Here is a 16,282-nt window from a genome sequence, read left to right as displayed (position 1 = left end):
TAGTTAGGAAAATGACAATTAAACTCAGGGATGAGAGTTCTAAAAACACCAACTCCTCATATGCACATCCAAAGCCTTCTAAGGGGCAGGTTACAAAAAACCAATGCAACCTTTGTTTCTGAATGACATTGAAAAGAACAAACAGGGTAGGTGCTCTAAACTATGTTTCTGCTCCCTTGAGTGCAGCTACAGCTTTTGCAGTCCCTGGAATCTTTCAGAACAACCTGCAACTTGTTCTATGGGATCATGGCTGAACTGGCTTACAGGCTGTATCCTATACTTGGCATTACATGTTCCTCAGCACTAACCATGACAAAGATAGAAACATGGATTAGCCAGTGAAACTATCCTTCCCCATCCAGGAGCATGTCTGGTTTTCTCACAAGTAGTGTGGGATAATGTCTCGTTATCCCATAGTAAAAATAAAGAATAATCAGATTTGATTGCATTTTAAACAAAATTTATAATAAATAATTAATACAGTATACTAATATCTTCTTTGAAGTTCCCAGAGTTCAGCTCCCCAATAAGCTTGCATGAGCAACACCTGCAACTTTGCAAATTATGCAGCATGACTTTTTAAGTAAGCAAGAAGTGTAAGTATAATGGTCTTTGATAGCTACTGTTGCCAAATACGTACTGCCTTTATGGTCACTGAAAATGAGATGACCGTTCTAGGGACAATTTAATCATTCCCTTCAATAAATTGTTACTTTCTTACAAGGGCACTGAATTTATCCTCTGACACTGAGACTAAAATTAGGAACTGAGATTATCAAGGGGCAATCTGATGACCTGTAACAACGAGTTGGGAAGAATCTGTTCCTTGATACTAGACATTATGTCATCAAAATAATGCAGGTGTAATGCTGATGAAGCATACAACTAGTTTCATTTTGTACAAAATAATGAAGTATGCTTAGGTTGCAGTTTCAAAAATTACTCACTGAATTATTCAAATTAAACAAGAAAATGAACCCAACTTAACTGGATTTATTTGTAAAGCAAGCTAAAAAGTCCTGACATCTTATTGGCAACACAGGAGAAACCAGCAACACAGCTTATTAGTATAAACTTCGATTACCTAAACCCCACAAATCTCTGCTACAGGATTTTAATGTGTTTTAATAAGTCACTGGGATTTCCAATAACCATTCTTGATATAATGATAGCTACTGGTGTTGGTGCATACTTTCCAATTCTTTTACTCAAATAAATGAGATATAATGGCTTCATACTTATCAGAAGTGCCTGAAATTCAAATCTTATTTAATGTACCATAAATATTACTTACTGCTTGCTAGAGAAACAAAGCTAGATTTTACTTGAAATTCAAAATTCTTGAGATCATCTTACCTTGTCAGAAGTAGAGAACCATCTAACATCTGTGACAATTTTACAGGAAATGCAGTAACTTGATGGAAAAATGATTGAAAGATTTACTGCATGTTTTTCTGCAGAAATAATTATTACAGAACGTCAATTTGCAAAAAAAAATAGATATCCAAGTAATACTGTAAAGATATCAAATGGATGATCATCATAAGAGCAAATTTGCACTTGGTTCTTATGCAGGCAATAACACATCTGTCTTTACTCCAGCAGATGTAGCACAGTAGATGCTGCTGTCCAGAGACTTAGCATGACCATACATTAGAGTTTACAGTAGTGCCCACCTTATCTCACAGGCCTAAAGAAAGAATCTGTCCCTATTTCAAAAAAATCACGGGCTCTGAATGAACTGAAAAATACCCAGAAGTTAGGCAAAGCAGGACAGAAAAAACATTTTCATTACTTTTCACTTAACATACAATTTAACTAAAATGACTGTCAGCAGCACAGTGGAAGTGACTCTTCAAAAGTGGTTTATATTTTGGGGAAAAAAATGTTGCCTAAAGGAGGCTTAGAATATGAAGATAGCCTAAATTATTTAGCTTTTAGCATATACTGAGCAGCAAAAAGCAACCAGGTCTGGAAACGGCTTAGATGTCTAGAAAGAGAAATGAAAGGAATAAAAAATCCTTTAACACTGAGGGCACTGAGTGTCAGGAAGCATTGTAGCTATTGATCTATGATGCTACTTTAATTTTTCATGATTCTGGTATTGAAAAAATTACGGTGGTATCACAAAATATCGCCATATTCTCAAACTCTCTGGACAGGGTGCTTCTGGTGTTTTCTTACTCTGCTCCTTAACAGCCTGTGCTATGTGAAACTCCTAACAAGGGGACCTTAGGAATTCTTTCTCTTCTTTTACCTGCCCCTGGGACACCAGCCACTTCACTGTAGCCCCCCTTGACTGTTCCCCTCTTGGGACACAGAGGTTCACTGCCTTCCAGACTTCCCTTCCGCTCCTCCACCGGAGTAACTTTAGGCTGCTCTTGTTCTTCCCAAGAGGAAGGAGGAAGAGTGAGGCATGGCCTGCCTCCAGCCTCACCTTCCCTTGTAAGAGCTCATGCAGATTTCATCACTTCTAAGTAGGGAAATGGCAATCATAATGGAAACAGATGAAGATGCAGATTAGGGCTGGCATGGGTTAAATAGGATAATTGTGCACAAGATTAGTATCATGAATATCATGCCACAGCAGGAGTACATATTGCTTCATAGATTTAGAATTAGGATGCTACCATGTTATCATTAGCAAGGTAGTGGTTGACGTGATACCAAGAGGGAAAAACTAAGTTTGATTTCCTTTATGTTAAGTTTAAACTGACAATAATATATTTAATAGTTGATATAAGGCCAACATGACAGAATGGATGACAAGATGAGCCTTGTTAATGTCATGTTGTGATTCAGTTACACAGAAAGGCAGTCTGAAGAGGTAAAGATTGATGAATAATATGGTTTAAATTGGGAAGAGCAAAGGTTATTGCCAATGTCTGAACCCCCTCAGACAGCAGGAAACAGGAGGAATATGATGCAGATTAAAGTTTTTTGAAGGAGTTAATATCAAGATACTGTCATTTTGTTGGGAAAACATTAAGATAGACTGGCTGGTAAAGACTCCAAAGCAGAAAGAGAGCCCAAAATAACAGAGATCCAACTCTCTTCTGTAATGTTTTCAGGATTTTATTTTAATCTGTTGCAAATTGCTGCTAACTGAAAATAGACCCAAATATTATCAGTTGTATTGTAAGTATCTAAACTAGGCAATCATTTTAAGTACAGTATTCATACTGTTATTTTTTTAGATATGCTTTCCAAACACTGTGCAAAAAATGCCTTACTACTGCAAACTAAAACTCTACAGTGAAACAGTTGCTCTGGATATTTACAAATAAATACAAATAATAAAAGAAAAGCTAACCAAATGGCATACTGGAATTACCATGTAGATAGTCATATGAATACTGACATGTACCAGACCATCAGTATTAATATAGAACACCAGCTGTACAAAACCACCATCATGTAAGCCAGATGACATTAATGAACAGCAGTCTTACTATGCAGTTGAATGGGAGACTTGCAGTAATGTCTGGAACAGTTCAATGACATTACACTGTGCCCCAGGGACCCATGGATCAATACAATGTCATTGGAAGTGCCGGAGTTATTACAACGTCAATAAAAGTATACCAACAATATCCAAAGTATCAGTGAGTAACACACAATCTCAATAAAAGTATGAGGTGAGGGGATGCAATGCACCACCATTAAAATTGGAACCCCTGGTATATCTGTGCAAGATCTCCGCAATGCCGGTGGAACATTTTGAAGAGAGTTACTGTATATTCCTCATTTCTACCAAAAGATCTCTAACTTTAAAAGATCCCAATGGGCATCAGATATCACAGAATTATTCAAATAGTTTAATGATTCTAACTTAATACAACAAAATGAAGTTACAGCTACTTCATACTATCCTATTGTTTAAGCACTGCATCCTGGAAGTACATGTGTGATCCAAATTCCCTTCAGTCCGAAAGAGAGCTGAGAATGAAGAACAGAATGGCATTACAACTTCTAGTGTCCTTTCGCAAATTGAGGATAGACAGGGAACAGAAGCTTAATATAGCTCTTTCTTACAGAACATACATCAAAGGACAATCAATACCCTGAATCACATTCATTTAATCCTCAGCACAATGCTTTGTTTTGATATAGATCAGTATATTGTAATTCCAAGGAAACTTTGAATGGACTCCATTCTGTGTACAACTACGTATTAATTAGGAAAAAACACTATGGATACTGAATACTAAAAAATTACTAGAAAATGCTAGGCTAGGAAGAAAAAGCTAATAAAAACTGTAAAATATAATTAAAATATTTTAGCATTTACCTCTTTTAGTGCTAAATAAAAGATATGAGAAAAGAAAATGTGGCAATTAACTTGTGAAGTTTACTTCTAAAGTTTAATTAAATAATCAGTATGTACAGAATTAGAGTTCGGATGCCTCAGCTCCCACTCATTGCTTCCCTCTGAAAAGACAACAGAGAAAATGTTCCCAGATACCAGTGTAGAAACAATGAAATCACATTCAAAAAAGTTAACTTTTAACTACAGTGTAATGTGTCCTCAGCCTGGGGAGCTGGAGAGGTCTTCTGTTCCAAGATAAAAGGAGACAGAAATATGGTGATATTGGTGAAGAATGTGGGGGTTCTAGTATTTGGTCAGAAAACAACAAAGCTTCTTCAAAGAGATATGGCATCTTTATTCACTGTCTATTCAAGTATTTAAATTATGCCAGCAAGAACAATTGTGATTGCTTCCTATACAGTAGCAGGACAGAGCACCTCAATTTGATAAGCACTCAAGAGCTGATTCTTTTTCTTTCTGCTATGAATCTCTTTTTCACATTGCTCACTTCTCCATGAACCTTAGAGATTTGATAGAGTGCATTTAATCTTCCATTGAAAGAGGCTATTGAGAAAAGTAAGAGAAGCTTTGAATTTAAGAGGAATTGGCAGCAATGAAAAGAAAAGTACAATCTTGAAAGATTTCAGAGCTATCACACCTCATTCCCAGGTCTCACCATAAATAAGATAAAGTAATAACTGTAAACACAATATTGTAAATAAAAGTAAAGGAATAGAGGATTACGATCTACCAAAAACCCAGCCTAGATTAGATATTCATTATTATCCACATATTGTAATTCTCCCTCTATTCTCAGGTGAAACTTCCAGAATCCATTTCATGCATTATTACACTATTCCAACATCACATTGCCTTGCATATTATTATTTCTTTTCCAATGTACTGCAATTACAATGAAAGAATGCAGTAATGTAGCCATTATCTACAAACAAAAATATGCAGTATACTCTGTATTCTTTAAACCTGTACATATAAAACACAACATTGAAATTCGACTCACAGCTGCTTTATTTATTTATTTGTTTGTTTGTTTGCTGTAATCTTTGTTAATTAAGATAGATGTTAACTAGGGGGCACTGTGTACGTGAAGGACCGAGCATGAGGTTTGCTCCCTTCTTAATACCTGTGTCTTGCGTTCCTTCAGCTCACATCCATCACGAAAGGACTGCCAGGTGAGCTGGCTGTCACTCCAGCCCAGGCTAATAGATTCTCCAGTGGCTTTTGTTACAGCTCGTGTCATGCTATTAAAACTCTGCGCCTTGAAAATGGCATAACATATGTAGCTGAGACTTGTCAGCTCCAGGTAATCAGACGCTGCTTGGTTTCAGAAGCAGATGCAGATGAGACTAGCAATATAAGTATGCAAATCACAATGGTCCCTTGTCAGCACCACTGTTCCTACCTCTAATGGACCTCGTAGAAAGTCTGTTTGCTCAGCTCCTACTTCCAGTGCTACATCGACAGAAGCAAAGGGGCGGCTGGCCATCTGCTGTCGCTCCCGCATAAGTTGCTGATGAGGAAAAAATGATGTTTTAACAAAACATTAAAAAATGCACCAGATATTAGTCTGCCCTACTATACCTCCCATTAAAACATAAGAATGCAAATAGCATGCAAATAGCAATATTTGTAATATTAAAGGGAGAAAGTTATACTAAATTATCATCATCTATATTTACTCGAGAACTGAGCCCGGAGGGCTTATGTTGTCTACAAATGGTCTTTCAGCTTGAACTCTGATGAAATCTCCAAATGAAAGCTTCCCTAACTGACTGTTCACTCTAAATAACTTTGCTACTTGTGCAAGTTGCAAGCAAATATGGGAAATGGTTGGTAAAAATAGTTGAAGCCTAATTCCACTGATAATACATGCATTAGAACACTTGCCAAGAACAAGTCCACTTGGCCTCCAAATTTTCATACTTCACAACTAAGCCAGATGGAGTTAATAGTGTCAGGACTCATAATTTTATGCACTATCTTTTCCGCAGTTACTTATATATGAAGAATAATGTGTCAGGACTGGGAAGCCTGCATCAGTGTATTTGAATACAATCAGCTATGCTCACAGAGCTTGTATAATCCCTTCCAATCATACCAGTGTGCATAGAAGTCCCAAGCAAAGCCACAAAGCTAACTCATATTTCTTCCTCAATCTGTAATTAGAATGCTTATTAAACCATGATGAATAAAAATGATGACCAGCACTAGATATTGCAGATCTTACTTCACTGGTTCAGCGCAACTAATAATAGCATTATTAAATATTTAAAGTGAATGAGTCGTGCAATTAAAGTTGTGTGCTCCTTCAACTGAATAGGATGTCACAGCATCTTGAAGAGACAAAATGCTTGCAAAAATATTTTATTAGAAAAGAGCTAAGTTTCATTTTCTTAGCATTTTTCTCCCTATTACTTCTCTGGAAAGCTTAAAACATTAGAAACTGGTATTTGAACGTAATTTGAACTAGCACTGTGACGTACTGTTCATAAAAGCCTTTGAAATGATAAAAGGTATGCAAGCAAATATTTGCTGGCAGCTTACTAATAAACACTTGATTTAAGGTCTGTTACAAAGCAACAAGCTCATTTTGTAATACTTCTCATGCATTTTTTCTTGACTTGCATTTTAAGATAGTCTATAGAAATCTAAAGAAGCACTCGTAACGTTAAAATCAAAACAGTAAAGTAGTCTCCTAATGCATACCCAGTACATTCCTAAGACCTGGTTTTTATAAACATGCAGTATATTTGTCAGTAAGCACCTGCGCAAATGGGCTCCCAGTATATCATACCAAGAGGACAATTGATATGTCTTTGGGTGAAACTACGTTTTATATTTAGAATAAATAAAAGCTTATTTTGAATATCTAGATGGTTAAAAATTAGGGGTTTAACCCTTCTTTTAAAAATGAAACTGGTAGTCTCTGTATACTGATTTACAGCAGCACTGATTTGCATCAATGCAATATATTCATAGATTTTACAGCCAGAAAGAACAACTATGACCCTCCAGTCTTACCAACAACTTGACAAAGACCACAAAAATTTAAAGCATAAAATACTGAGTCACTACATGCTAAAATTACTATATCTAGCTCCTTTTCTTCCTAAAATAACAAAAATTTAAGAAAACAATGTTATTAGAGCAGCCCTGCCATATGGAACTCATTACAGTATTGTAAGTCTACAGAGCTACTGGCAAATGCTTACTTTTTAATGGGAAACCAAACATTGTTTTAAACAAATAGAATTGCTTGGGGGAAGTATTTAAATGAGCAGAAAAACCTACGCTCCAAATGCACAAACAATTATTTAAAAGATTTACATAATACAGACTATAAAGGCATGTGTATTTGATATGCTCTCTGTTTTTTAAGGCTAGCAGTTTTCTTCACCTCTGCTCCTGGTCATGCGTTCAGGAAAACCTTTTCATTCACAAGGTCGTTACTGTAATTTTGATACTCTGTCATTTGAGAAGAGTACTACGAAGATTCTTAATTAGCTCTGTAAACAAGAATGAAAACTTTAAACTGTTTGGCTGCCCATGAAGCGCTGCTGAGTTTGGTGGCTGAGCACTTGCATGTCAAAGAAAAGTGCTCTTTTCAAAATACTGCTTCTTTCTGTTCAGCATTTTAAAGCTCCCTGTAAGGTGCAGAACAGGAAAAATAAGATGCAATGAGAAGAAATACAGGAAGATATTATGATGTTTAAAATCAGTTTTGTGGCTGGAAAAGGTCACTAACTCCCACCATCTGCAACTGTCCATGTATCAAGCATGGGACAAAGGTAAAGTTCCAGTTATAGAAAACCTTGTGAGTTAGATTATGGCATGGCAGGTGGCATTCAGGTGTGACACCCTGTGCTCCAGTCACACGCTGTTTTCATGTAGCCCATATGGGTATGGGGAAATTCCCATCGTTCAGCCATAGGCCAAGAAACAGGGAAACTTTCCAAAGACGGGTATTGTAAGAAGAGTGAAAAAACTCTTCCCTACCTTTTTCTTATCAGTCAAAGAGATTAAAAAACCCACACAGATTTCATCATAGCTCAGGTAGAAATACACATAGGATAGTGGAAAGTGGAACTATGCTGGTGTTACTTATATACTCATATCCAAAAAAATTACTGCATTTAAAAATCATACAAACAAAAAATAAATACATACTTCTTCAGTAATTAGGGATATTTATTTGGAGACAAAGAATAGATGGACATTATTGACATGTAATACTTGAATATCTTATCACACATTTAATTTATAATATTCAGAATTAAGCACATGCCTAAATATTCACTTAGAACTGTGGGAAATTCAAAACGTTCCTTTCTTAGCATAGGACTGAGAAATTCAATGAGCATTTATCTGACTGAGCAGACAATCAATTTCAAGGTCTACCATAATTTTAAACCCATATTTTTTAGTCCAAGGGTATTGACAAGATTAATTTTTTAGGCATCTCTATTACTTTGCAACAATTTTAAAGTATCAATTTATATCTTATTCAAGAGTTTTTCTTGTTAAGTATAGAATTATATTTGTCATCAGTGAAGAACAGTAAGATGTTAGGATACTATAAATTAGTTCACCAATTTCTCACTCAAAATCCATCTGAGAACATTTCTTAAGAAGCAACCATTTTGGCATAATTAGTCCCTTGTCATGGAAATACACATTTCACCTGATTCTCCATGGACATGTAGACATCTTCTCCCATAGATTACGTTAATTTTGAGTTTTGGTGTGCCAGTCAAATAAGTACCTTTGACACAGGACCTGCTTCCCCATCTAGAAGTATATCACAGGAAAGCGTTTGCCTGGCTATACAATTCAATTTTACCATTGATCAAAAAAATTCTCATGGGGGATACTTCTCCTCTGATCAATGCAGTTTGGAGTGAATTAAAATCATAGATGTTCCATAGCATCTTGTATAATCTTCTATGAGAAAATGTATTTGTTGCAAAGTTCTTATTTAAGTAGAAATGTTGCATTTCATTGGTTTTATTTTGGTTGATAACATTTAGGCTTACTTTCAAAATATTTTAATGGCCATATTGTATTCATGTACAATAAAACAGTCAATGCAAAATACATGTTACAATGATTTAACACTAACAGGATACATTTCAGCAATCCCAGGCTGACATGTTTCAAATCTTTTGTATTTTAGGAAGCATTGCCATTTTGCTTCTTTTTCATATTTAGAAGATTTTTTTTCTTTTTCTTTTTTTTTCTCTTTTTTTTTTTTAAGACTTGGTCTCTCATGTGGAATAGGATACTGTTCTTCTGACTAGCACTGCTTTTTCTATGCTATTCTCTTCACCTTCCAGCATAACTGTCCTAGAAAAGCCCTAACTGAAAAAAACCTAATAAAGTACATGAGATGTTAGGAACTAGGACAGGTGTACTTTCTCTTTGTTACATAGTAACAGACATTCTTGAGAGACTGATAGATTAGGATAGCTGAAAAGGATAAGACCATTTTAGTGCCATAATAGGGTGAATAGAAAAATCCTTTCAAAGATCTTTCTGTTGCTGTTTGGCACATTTATGGGCTAGTTTAGCCCATTGGCAAGCAAGGTACATGTTAGAGAGTGCCATAAAGCATGCACAGACAAGTGTGCCTGCCCAAGTTCATGGGGCAGATTGACAGCTAGGGTAAATTAAGCAGGTGGCAAACGCTTGTAAAAATGTTAGGAAGACTTCTCACAGCCAGTCCAAAAAAGTCTTCCTTTTGGCTGTTTAGAGCCAGGCAGTCTCAGTACCCTATTTCAGAAATAAGGAAGGATACGGCAGTTGAAATGTTGCCTATTATTTTAACAACAGCAACAACTGCCTAGGTTTTCTAGGTTTTCTTCCCTCACATCTTAGATTTTCTTTTTTTTTTTTTTTTTCCTAGATCAGATCACTACCAACATTGTACCAGGACATCCATGACTTTGTCAAGGTGAGTATTCAAAACTGAGAAGAATGGTAATTCTGCAATCTCTCTGGCAACTGCTGTCCAGTCCACTGCTGCACTACCCTCCTAGTGACAAAGATCTTCCAAATGTCTAATCTGAAATTCCTATTCTGCTTATTCATCACCCAGCTCTGACTTGCCTGCAGTTACAACTTGGTCTCTGTTTCTCTCTGTCTCCTGTTTCTGTGCTGTCAACTGCTGATGTGAATAACATCAAAAGGCTACAACAAAAGCATTAACAATGCCATGCATTAAATCTGAGTTTTATAGGAAAAGTGTTTGCAATAAGGAAAAATGTCAAAACCTCATGGAGAGCTGCATTGACTAATTTCTGATCACATTGCATTTGACAGACTCCAAGGGTTAAAAAAATTAAAAATGTATGTAAATGGACTGCCCTGCAAAAACAGAGTCTCTATCAGCAGTGCAATTCAGTCATTCATCGCATATTCTTGAGGTTTCTTATTGCCATATCTAATCAACAGAAGTAACTTAAATGGGTTTAAATGACTACACAGATCTGAGTGGACCACAGGCATTTTAGTTAGAAACACAATCTAATTCTCTTCAAAAATCTTAAATTCTCATTCTCAAACTGAATTATACATCGTGATATTTCAATGAAGCTCTGATTATTTGCTTTAATTTGCACAAGACAAAGATTGCCTTCTCTGCAACTTTTCTCATTGTAACTTGGTGTTACAAATCTCTTCAAATTAAATTAGTTATTTACATAGCTGGAAAGGAGAGCAATTTCTCATTTACATGTTGAATAACCTATTTGACTTGGTTATTTTCCAATTCAGCTGATTTCACTGGAAAGGCATATCATAGTCATTAAATTATTTTGTTGGTTCTTAAGTGAAATAAGCTCACCATTCCATGATTGCAGGAGCTATAGTGACTTTAAGAGATGGACAAAAGCTGGCTTAGGAAACCAAGCAGCAGGAATAACCATACATATGACAGTAGTCTGTCAATCTGGATTCATTCATTCTCTCCATCATGAACTTCCTACATAATCCTGGTCACTTGCTTTCCCTGTGCCTCATTTCCCACTCTGATAAGTGGAAAGTGCCCTGACACAAGAGTGCACTTGGGTAGGCAATGAGATATTACAATGACGGACAGAGTATAACATGCTATTTGCACTGCAAAACAGACTCTATGGAAACTTCCTAAGATATCAGGGCCTATTCCATGCCACTTTCTTTTAAAATTGCCTGAAAAAAAAGTGCTCTCAGGTGTGTGCAAAGGTCTGTCATGGGAAAAAATGAGAGGAGTTATACTTCTTGTCCTAGCTTTATACCGAATAAAATGAAGGGTTATTTAAACTAGACATAGTCCAGCAAACAACAGCTAAGACATACTTAAAGTACAGTGTACATATCCCAAAAAATAACAGTTCCAAAAGGTCAAGTTTTTATGTATCCCTTTTGGAAACCAAATACCAGTCATCTGTAATTTCCCTTGAACAAATCAAAAATGAGAAAAAAAGATGAGCCTTGAAAAGGTCATTTTGTTGCTAGATCCAAGGAACAGACATTTAATGTATTACACATTAGCAAGCGAAGACCAAAATGTGAATCTACTGTGACTTCAGGTTTTGGACCTTTTTGATTCTGGAATAGAATTCCCATCTCTAAAACACTTAAGAGTATGAAAAGCTGCTTATTACAATGGAAATGGCACCCTGGTTTATGCTTATTTGCCAGTAATTTATGGAGCCTCAGGTTACAATGAAGTTGTGATCAATCCTTCAGAATTTTTCCCTAGAGATTAATTTAGCATAGGAAGATTTGTTGGGTGTTAAGAACCAATAATAAGCTCAAAATTCAATTCACTGCTTTCAAATTTAAGAAGTGCTAAACAAGACTTAATCCTATTATCTCTTTCACTTAGATCACTATGAATCCATGTTGCACATTTACACAGTTCTGCAACCATAATAATTTTAAAGGTTCCTCTAGATGTACTTATGTCTTTCTGTAGGCCTTGCTAACCCCAGAATTGCACTCTTCTTCCTAATCAAGTGGGTTTAAAAAATCCTTTCAGCAAACGGTTGATTATTTTTCTGTTAGCTAGCAGAGCCATTGTAAATTCACAGAAAATTTCTAAAAATACTTATTCTGTAAACTAATTCTGTGTACAGAGAAAAAGAGAGCCAGATCCACTAATTATATATTTTAAAATGTTTCCACATAAGACATTCTGCTGTAGTTGCCCAAGGACAGTTATTTATAAAAGAATATATTAAAATATGTATTAAAATTAATTCTTTCAGAATATGAAAGAGAGATTCAAGTATCATATTATGCAAACTACTCCTTGGAACTCTTTCATTTACAATGGTGTCACATAAATAATGCTTTTCAAAATGTCTTCTAAAGAATTACTAACACTGATAGTGTAGTACTTTAAACGTAAGTGCCATCTTTATAAGTGGAATAGACAGTATGAAACTACCTTATATTAACAAAATCTCAGTGCATCCCATCCGCATTATTAAGCTACTGCTTTTGAAATGAGGCATCATGGATATTATCCATTATTATCACAACTGTTAAAAACTGCTTTAGTTACTTACCTTAGACAACAGATGTCAAGCTGATAATTCCCAGCTCTGAAATAAAGTTTTAGGCTGTTCCTATAGCAATTCAGATTGCTTTAAAGATAGTAAATATGGTCTAATAAAAGAAACTGGGAATAAGTTGTACCTCATGAGATCAGTTTGTCCACCTCTGTGCATTGGTCCTACACAAAGGCAGGTTGCAGTGTGGTTATGATCATTCTCACAGATGTATACGTTTCTTAAAAAGACCCCAGTGATGGAGGTTCCACAGTCATTCCAGAAGTCTGGAGTGCCTGATGATCCCCATGCTGGAAAGGTCTTTTCTAAAATCTAAATTGAATCTCCATGCTGACATTTAAGCCAATTGCTTCTTGTCCTGTCTACAGTGGAGAACATTCCTTGTCTAGAACTGAGAAAAAAAAAACCCAACAAAACTCCCTTCTCCTTTACAGTTCTTTATAAATTTGAAGTTTCCCTTTAACCTTCTCAACTGTAAACAAACGTGGGTATGTATTACGTCACCACTCCTGCTCCCATTTTCAGTGCTCCCCTCTGTACTCTCCAAGTGCCAGACGCTCTTGTCAAATAGTGGGGCCCCAAACCTTACATAGCAGAATAGAAGGGTCATTTCATGGGCCTTACAGATCTTTTTGTTGATAATAATATGCCAGCATCCTTGCTACAACACAAGTATCGTGACATATTCACTTCTGATTCATGATTGTTCCATTTCATTTTTGAATATTCTTACCAAGCTCATTGCCCATTTCCCCCTACCATTTTTTTGCAGATGGTTACTTCTTAGTGCAGAATCATGTATTTGCCAATTACAGAATTGTGGAATTGCAGCTTTCCAGCCAATTATTTCAGATTCTCCCATGTTCTTTTGTACAGATTATAATTCTGTCCTATAGTATGTTTGCAGTCTCTCTTACTTCAATGGCAGTTACACATGCAATAACCACGGTTCATCTCTTAAATCAACACCTGAATCAGATCCCAGCAGAAGCCCACTTGATATACCTTTCCCTTTTCACAATGAACAACTTATAACTACTCCAAGAATACTGTTTTACATTCACTTCCTTTTTATCTAAAAGGTCTGCTAGTCTGTTGTATCATGAAATCAGTTTGGCTTGACATGATTTGTGCTTGAAAAAACAACATTGAATGCCACTCACATCTTCACTTTCTTCTAAATTCTTATAGAGTATTTAAAAAACTTGTTTATTCCAGTAATTTCCTAAGAATTAATGATAAATTGGCTGGTGTCTACTTGCCCTTCCTTTTTCCCCTTCTTTTCTAAGATAGGAATTACAATCATCCCTTTCTTGAACTTCACTTGTCCTAGCTGAAGTCTCAGAGATAACCCTTACAGGCTCTGGGATCACATGCATGCTTAGCCAATTCCCTAAATATTCTAGAATTTAATCAGGTTATCCAATCTGAAAATATTTAGCAAGTATTCTATAACCCATCTTTCCACATTACTGCTTGACATTGTATCCCTTTTTCACTGTAGGTACTAACAGACTTTTAAAGAGGCCTTAATTAAAGGGCTTCTTAAAACAGACTCTTTTCGTAGCACAGACAAAGTCGGAAAGATGGGGTGTACACACTATTACTTTAAGGAGAGGTTCAAGTGCAGGACAAGTATATTTTAATTTGCAAATAATGTCAATGCATTTTTTAACCTGCAAGACAAGAAAAAGGGTAGGTGTTGGATTTGATTCCTATGTGAACTGATGTGAAAACATACGGTCCACATTATAATGACTGAATTGAAGCTATGCCAATTGAGAAAAATCTGAAGTTTCTGAAACATACCTGGACCCTAGACCCCATAGTGACTTCAGATGCTCAAAATCTTAAGAATTTTTTTCAGATTACATTGAATCCAAGTTTTATATTTATTTTTCTTCACTATTTTCTTTCTACTTTTTTTTTAATTGAATTGTAACATATAAAATAAAAAATGATGAAAGAAGAGAAATCAAGAATACTGAGCAGGAAAACTGGGCTGTACTCCAACAAAGGTGAAGTTTGCCTTTATTATTACCTCTAATTCTTTAAAACCATCTATTATTTGAGATTACTAGTACGCTGATAAAGTGACAATGTAAATGAAACATTTTAAGTGCAGCATCATTGCCAATTATACAACTATTCTAAAGCGGTACTTTAGCAGCTACTTAAAGCACAAATGACATTACCATTAAGGAAGGTAAACTGGTGATGTACCATGACTGACTGATGCCTTTAAATGCTTTCAAGTTTTAATTCTTAAAGTATTAAGCAAAATAACCATCATTTTCACTGCCCTGCAAAGGGGACCAAAAAGAGGTATGCTTACCAGTAGTCCTGCCTGTCTCGGGATGGAAATGCCCTGATCTACATGGATCCTCAGTGCAAGGAGCTGAATAGCCTTGCTATTACAAGCTGAATGGGCATGCCACACTACCTTGTGCTACTGTGTTGGATGAGTAAAGCTCTTCTAGGCAATCCTTACAAAAGTTGAGCCCACGTTACTTGGGTACCTGCCTCCCTTTTCATTAAAAAATGAGGCTCATCCTGCCACTGATAGCTTTTTTAATTTCAATTGCCCCATCCAGGAGAAGCTCTAAAACCCAGTATTTTTCATATCAACAACATAATTAAGAATCATTAGTAAAGCCATAGTTTTAAGTTATACCCAGGATCAGGAAGTGTGAAAAAAAAGTCTGGTCACTCAGAATGTACAGAAAATCCTTATAACAAATCCTGTCCACGTGGCATTTTCAGAGAGAAGGGGTTTAGCTAATCAACATAAAACTAGGATACCAATCTGAAATCTGGGTGCTTGTCCAAAGAAATATTCCAAACTTCACAGATTTGCTCACCATACCTAATACATTCAGGTCAGCAAGAATTTGGCACACACTGTAATAATGTGAATTAAAGCAGCTCTCCTTTGTTCATGTAATTTCTAAGTTTGAAACAACTGATTTAGCAGACGTGAGACGTTATGCCTTTTAATGGTGGTTGCTCAAGAATACTTGAACAATAAGTTGATTGCAAAGCTTTCCACTCCTGCTATAGACCTAAGAAAGCAAGGCCACTGACCATCCCTTACCTTTGAAAGAAACCAAGAAACCGAGGCAGTTTGCTCTGAGTTCAAGTATCTTGAACAGGAGAGTATCAATAACAGGAAACTGCTGAGATAAGTAAGTCTGAAGCTTGCAATATTTTAATGAAGAATTATTTTAAGAGTTGAACTGTTACCTAGTAAGCTACAGCTATTGAAGGGACTAGAACCTGTCTAATTTCCTAAAATATTTAAGCTACATCAGAATTTCAGAAATAGAGGGCTTCCAAACATTAAATACCCTAATCCCACAATCTAAAATTCAGTTCTGAAATAAGAAGCACAACACTA

At 35.9% G+C, this 16,282-nt stretch overlaps 1 protein-coding gene across 2 annotated transcripts in view; it reads right to left on the bottom strand.

Moving 5' to 3' along the window:
* The window catches only part of ATRNL1 (attractin like 1), a 555,427-nt gene that overhangs the window by 131,025 nt on the left and 408,120 nt on the right, over nucleotides 1-16,282 (bottom strand). The window contains exon 27 of one of the 2 annotated variants that reach the window (XM_076339089.1): nucleotides 5,733-5,840. The exons of the other annotated variant lie outside the window; for it this stretch is intronic. Within the exon in view, the coding sequence (XP_076195204.1) occupies nucleotides 5,733-5,840 (108 nt within the window). The remainder of the gene's footprint in view (nucleotides 1-5,732; nucleotides 5,841-16,282) is intronic. 2 annotated transcript variants of the gene reach the window in all.

Source organism: Aptenodytes patagonicus, chromosome 5 (genome assembly GCF_965638725.1).
Source record: "Aptenodytes patagonicus chromosome 5, bAptPat1.pri.cur, whole genome shotgun sequence".
NCBI lineage: Eukaryota > Metazoa > Chordata > Aves > Sphenisciformes > Spheniscidae > Aptenodytes > Aptenodytes patagonicus.
Note: the sequence above shows the minus strand (reverse complement) of the source record. Positions and strands in the feature narration are given on the sequence as shown.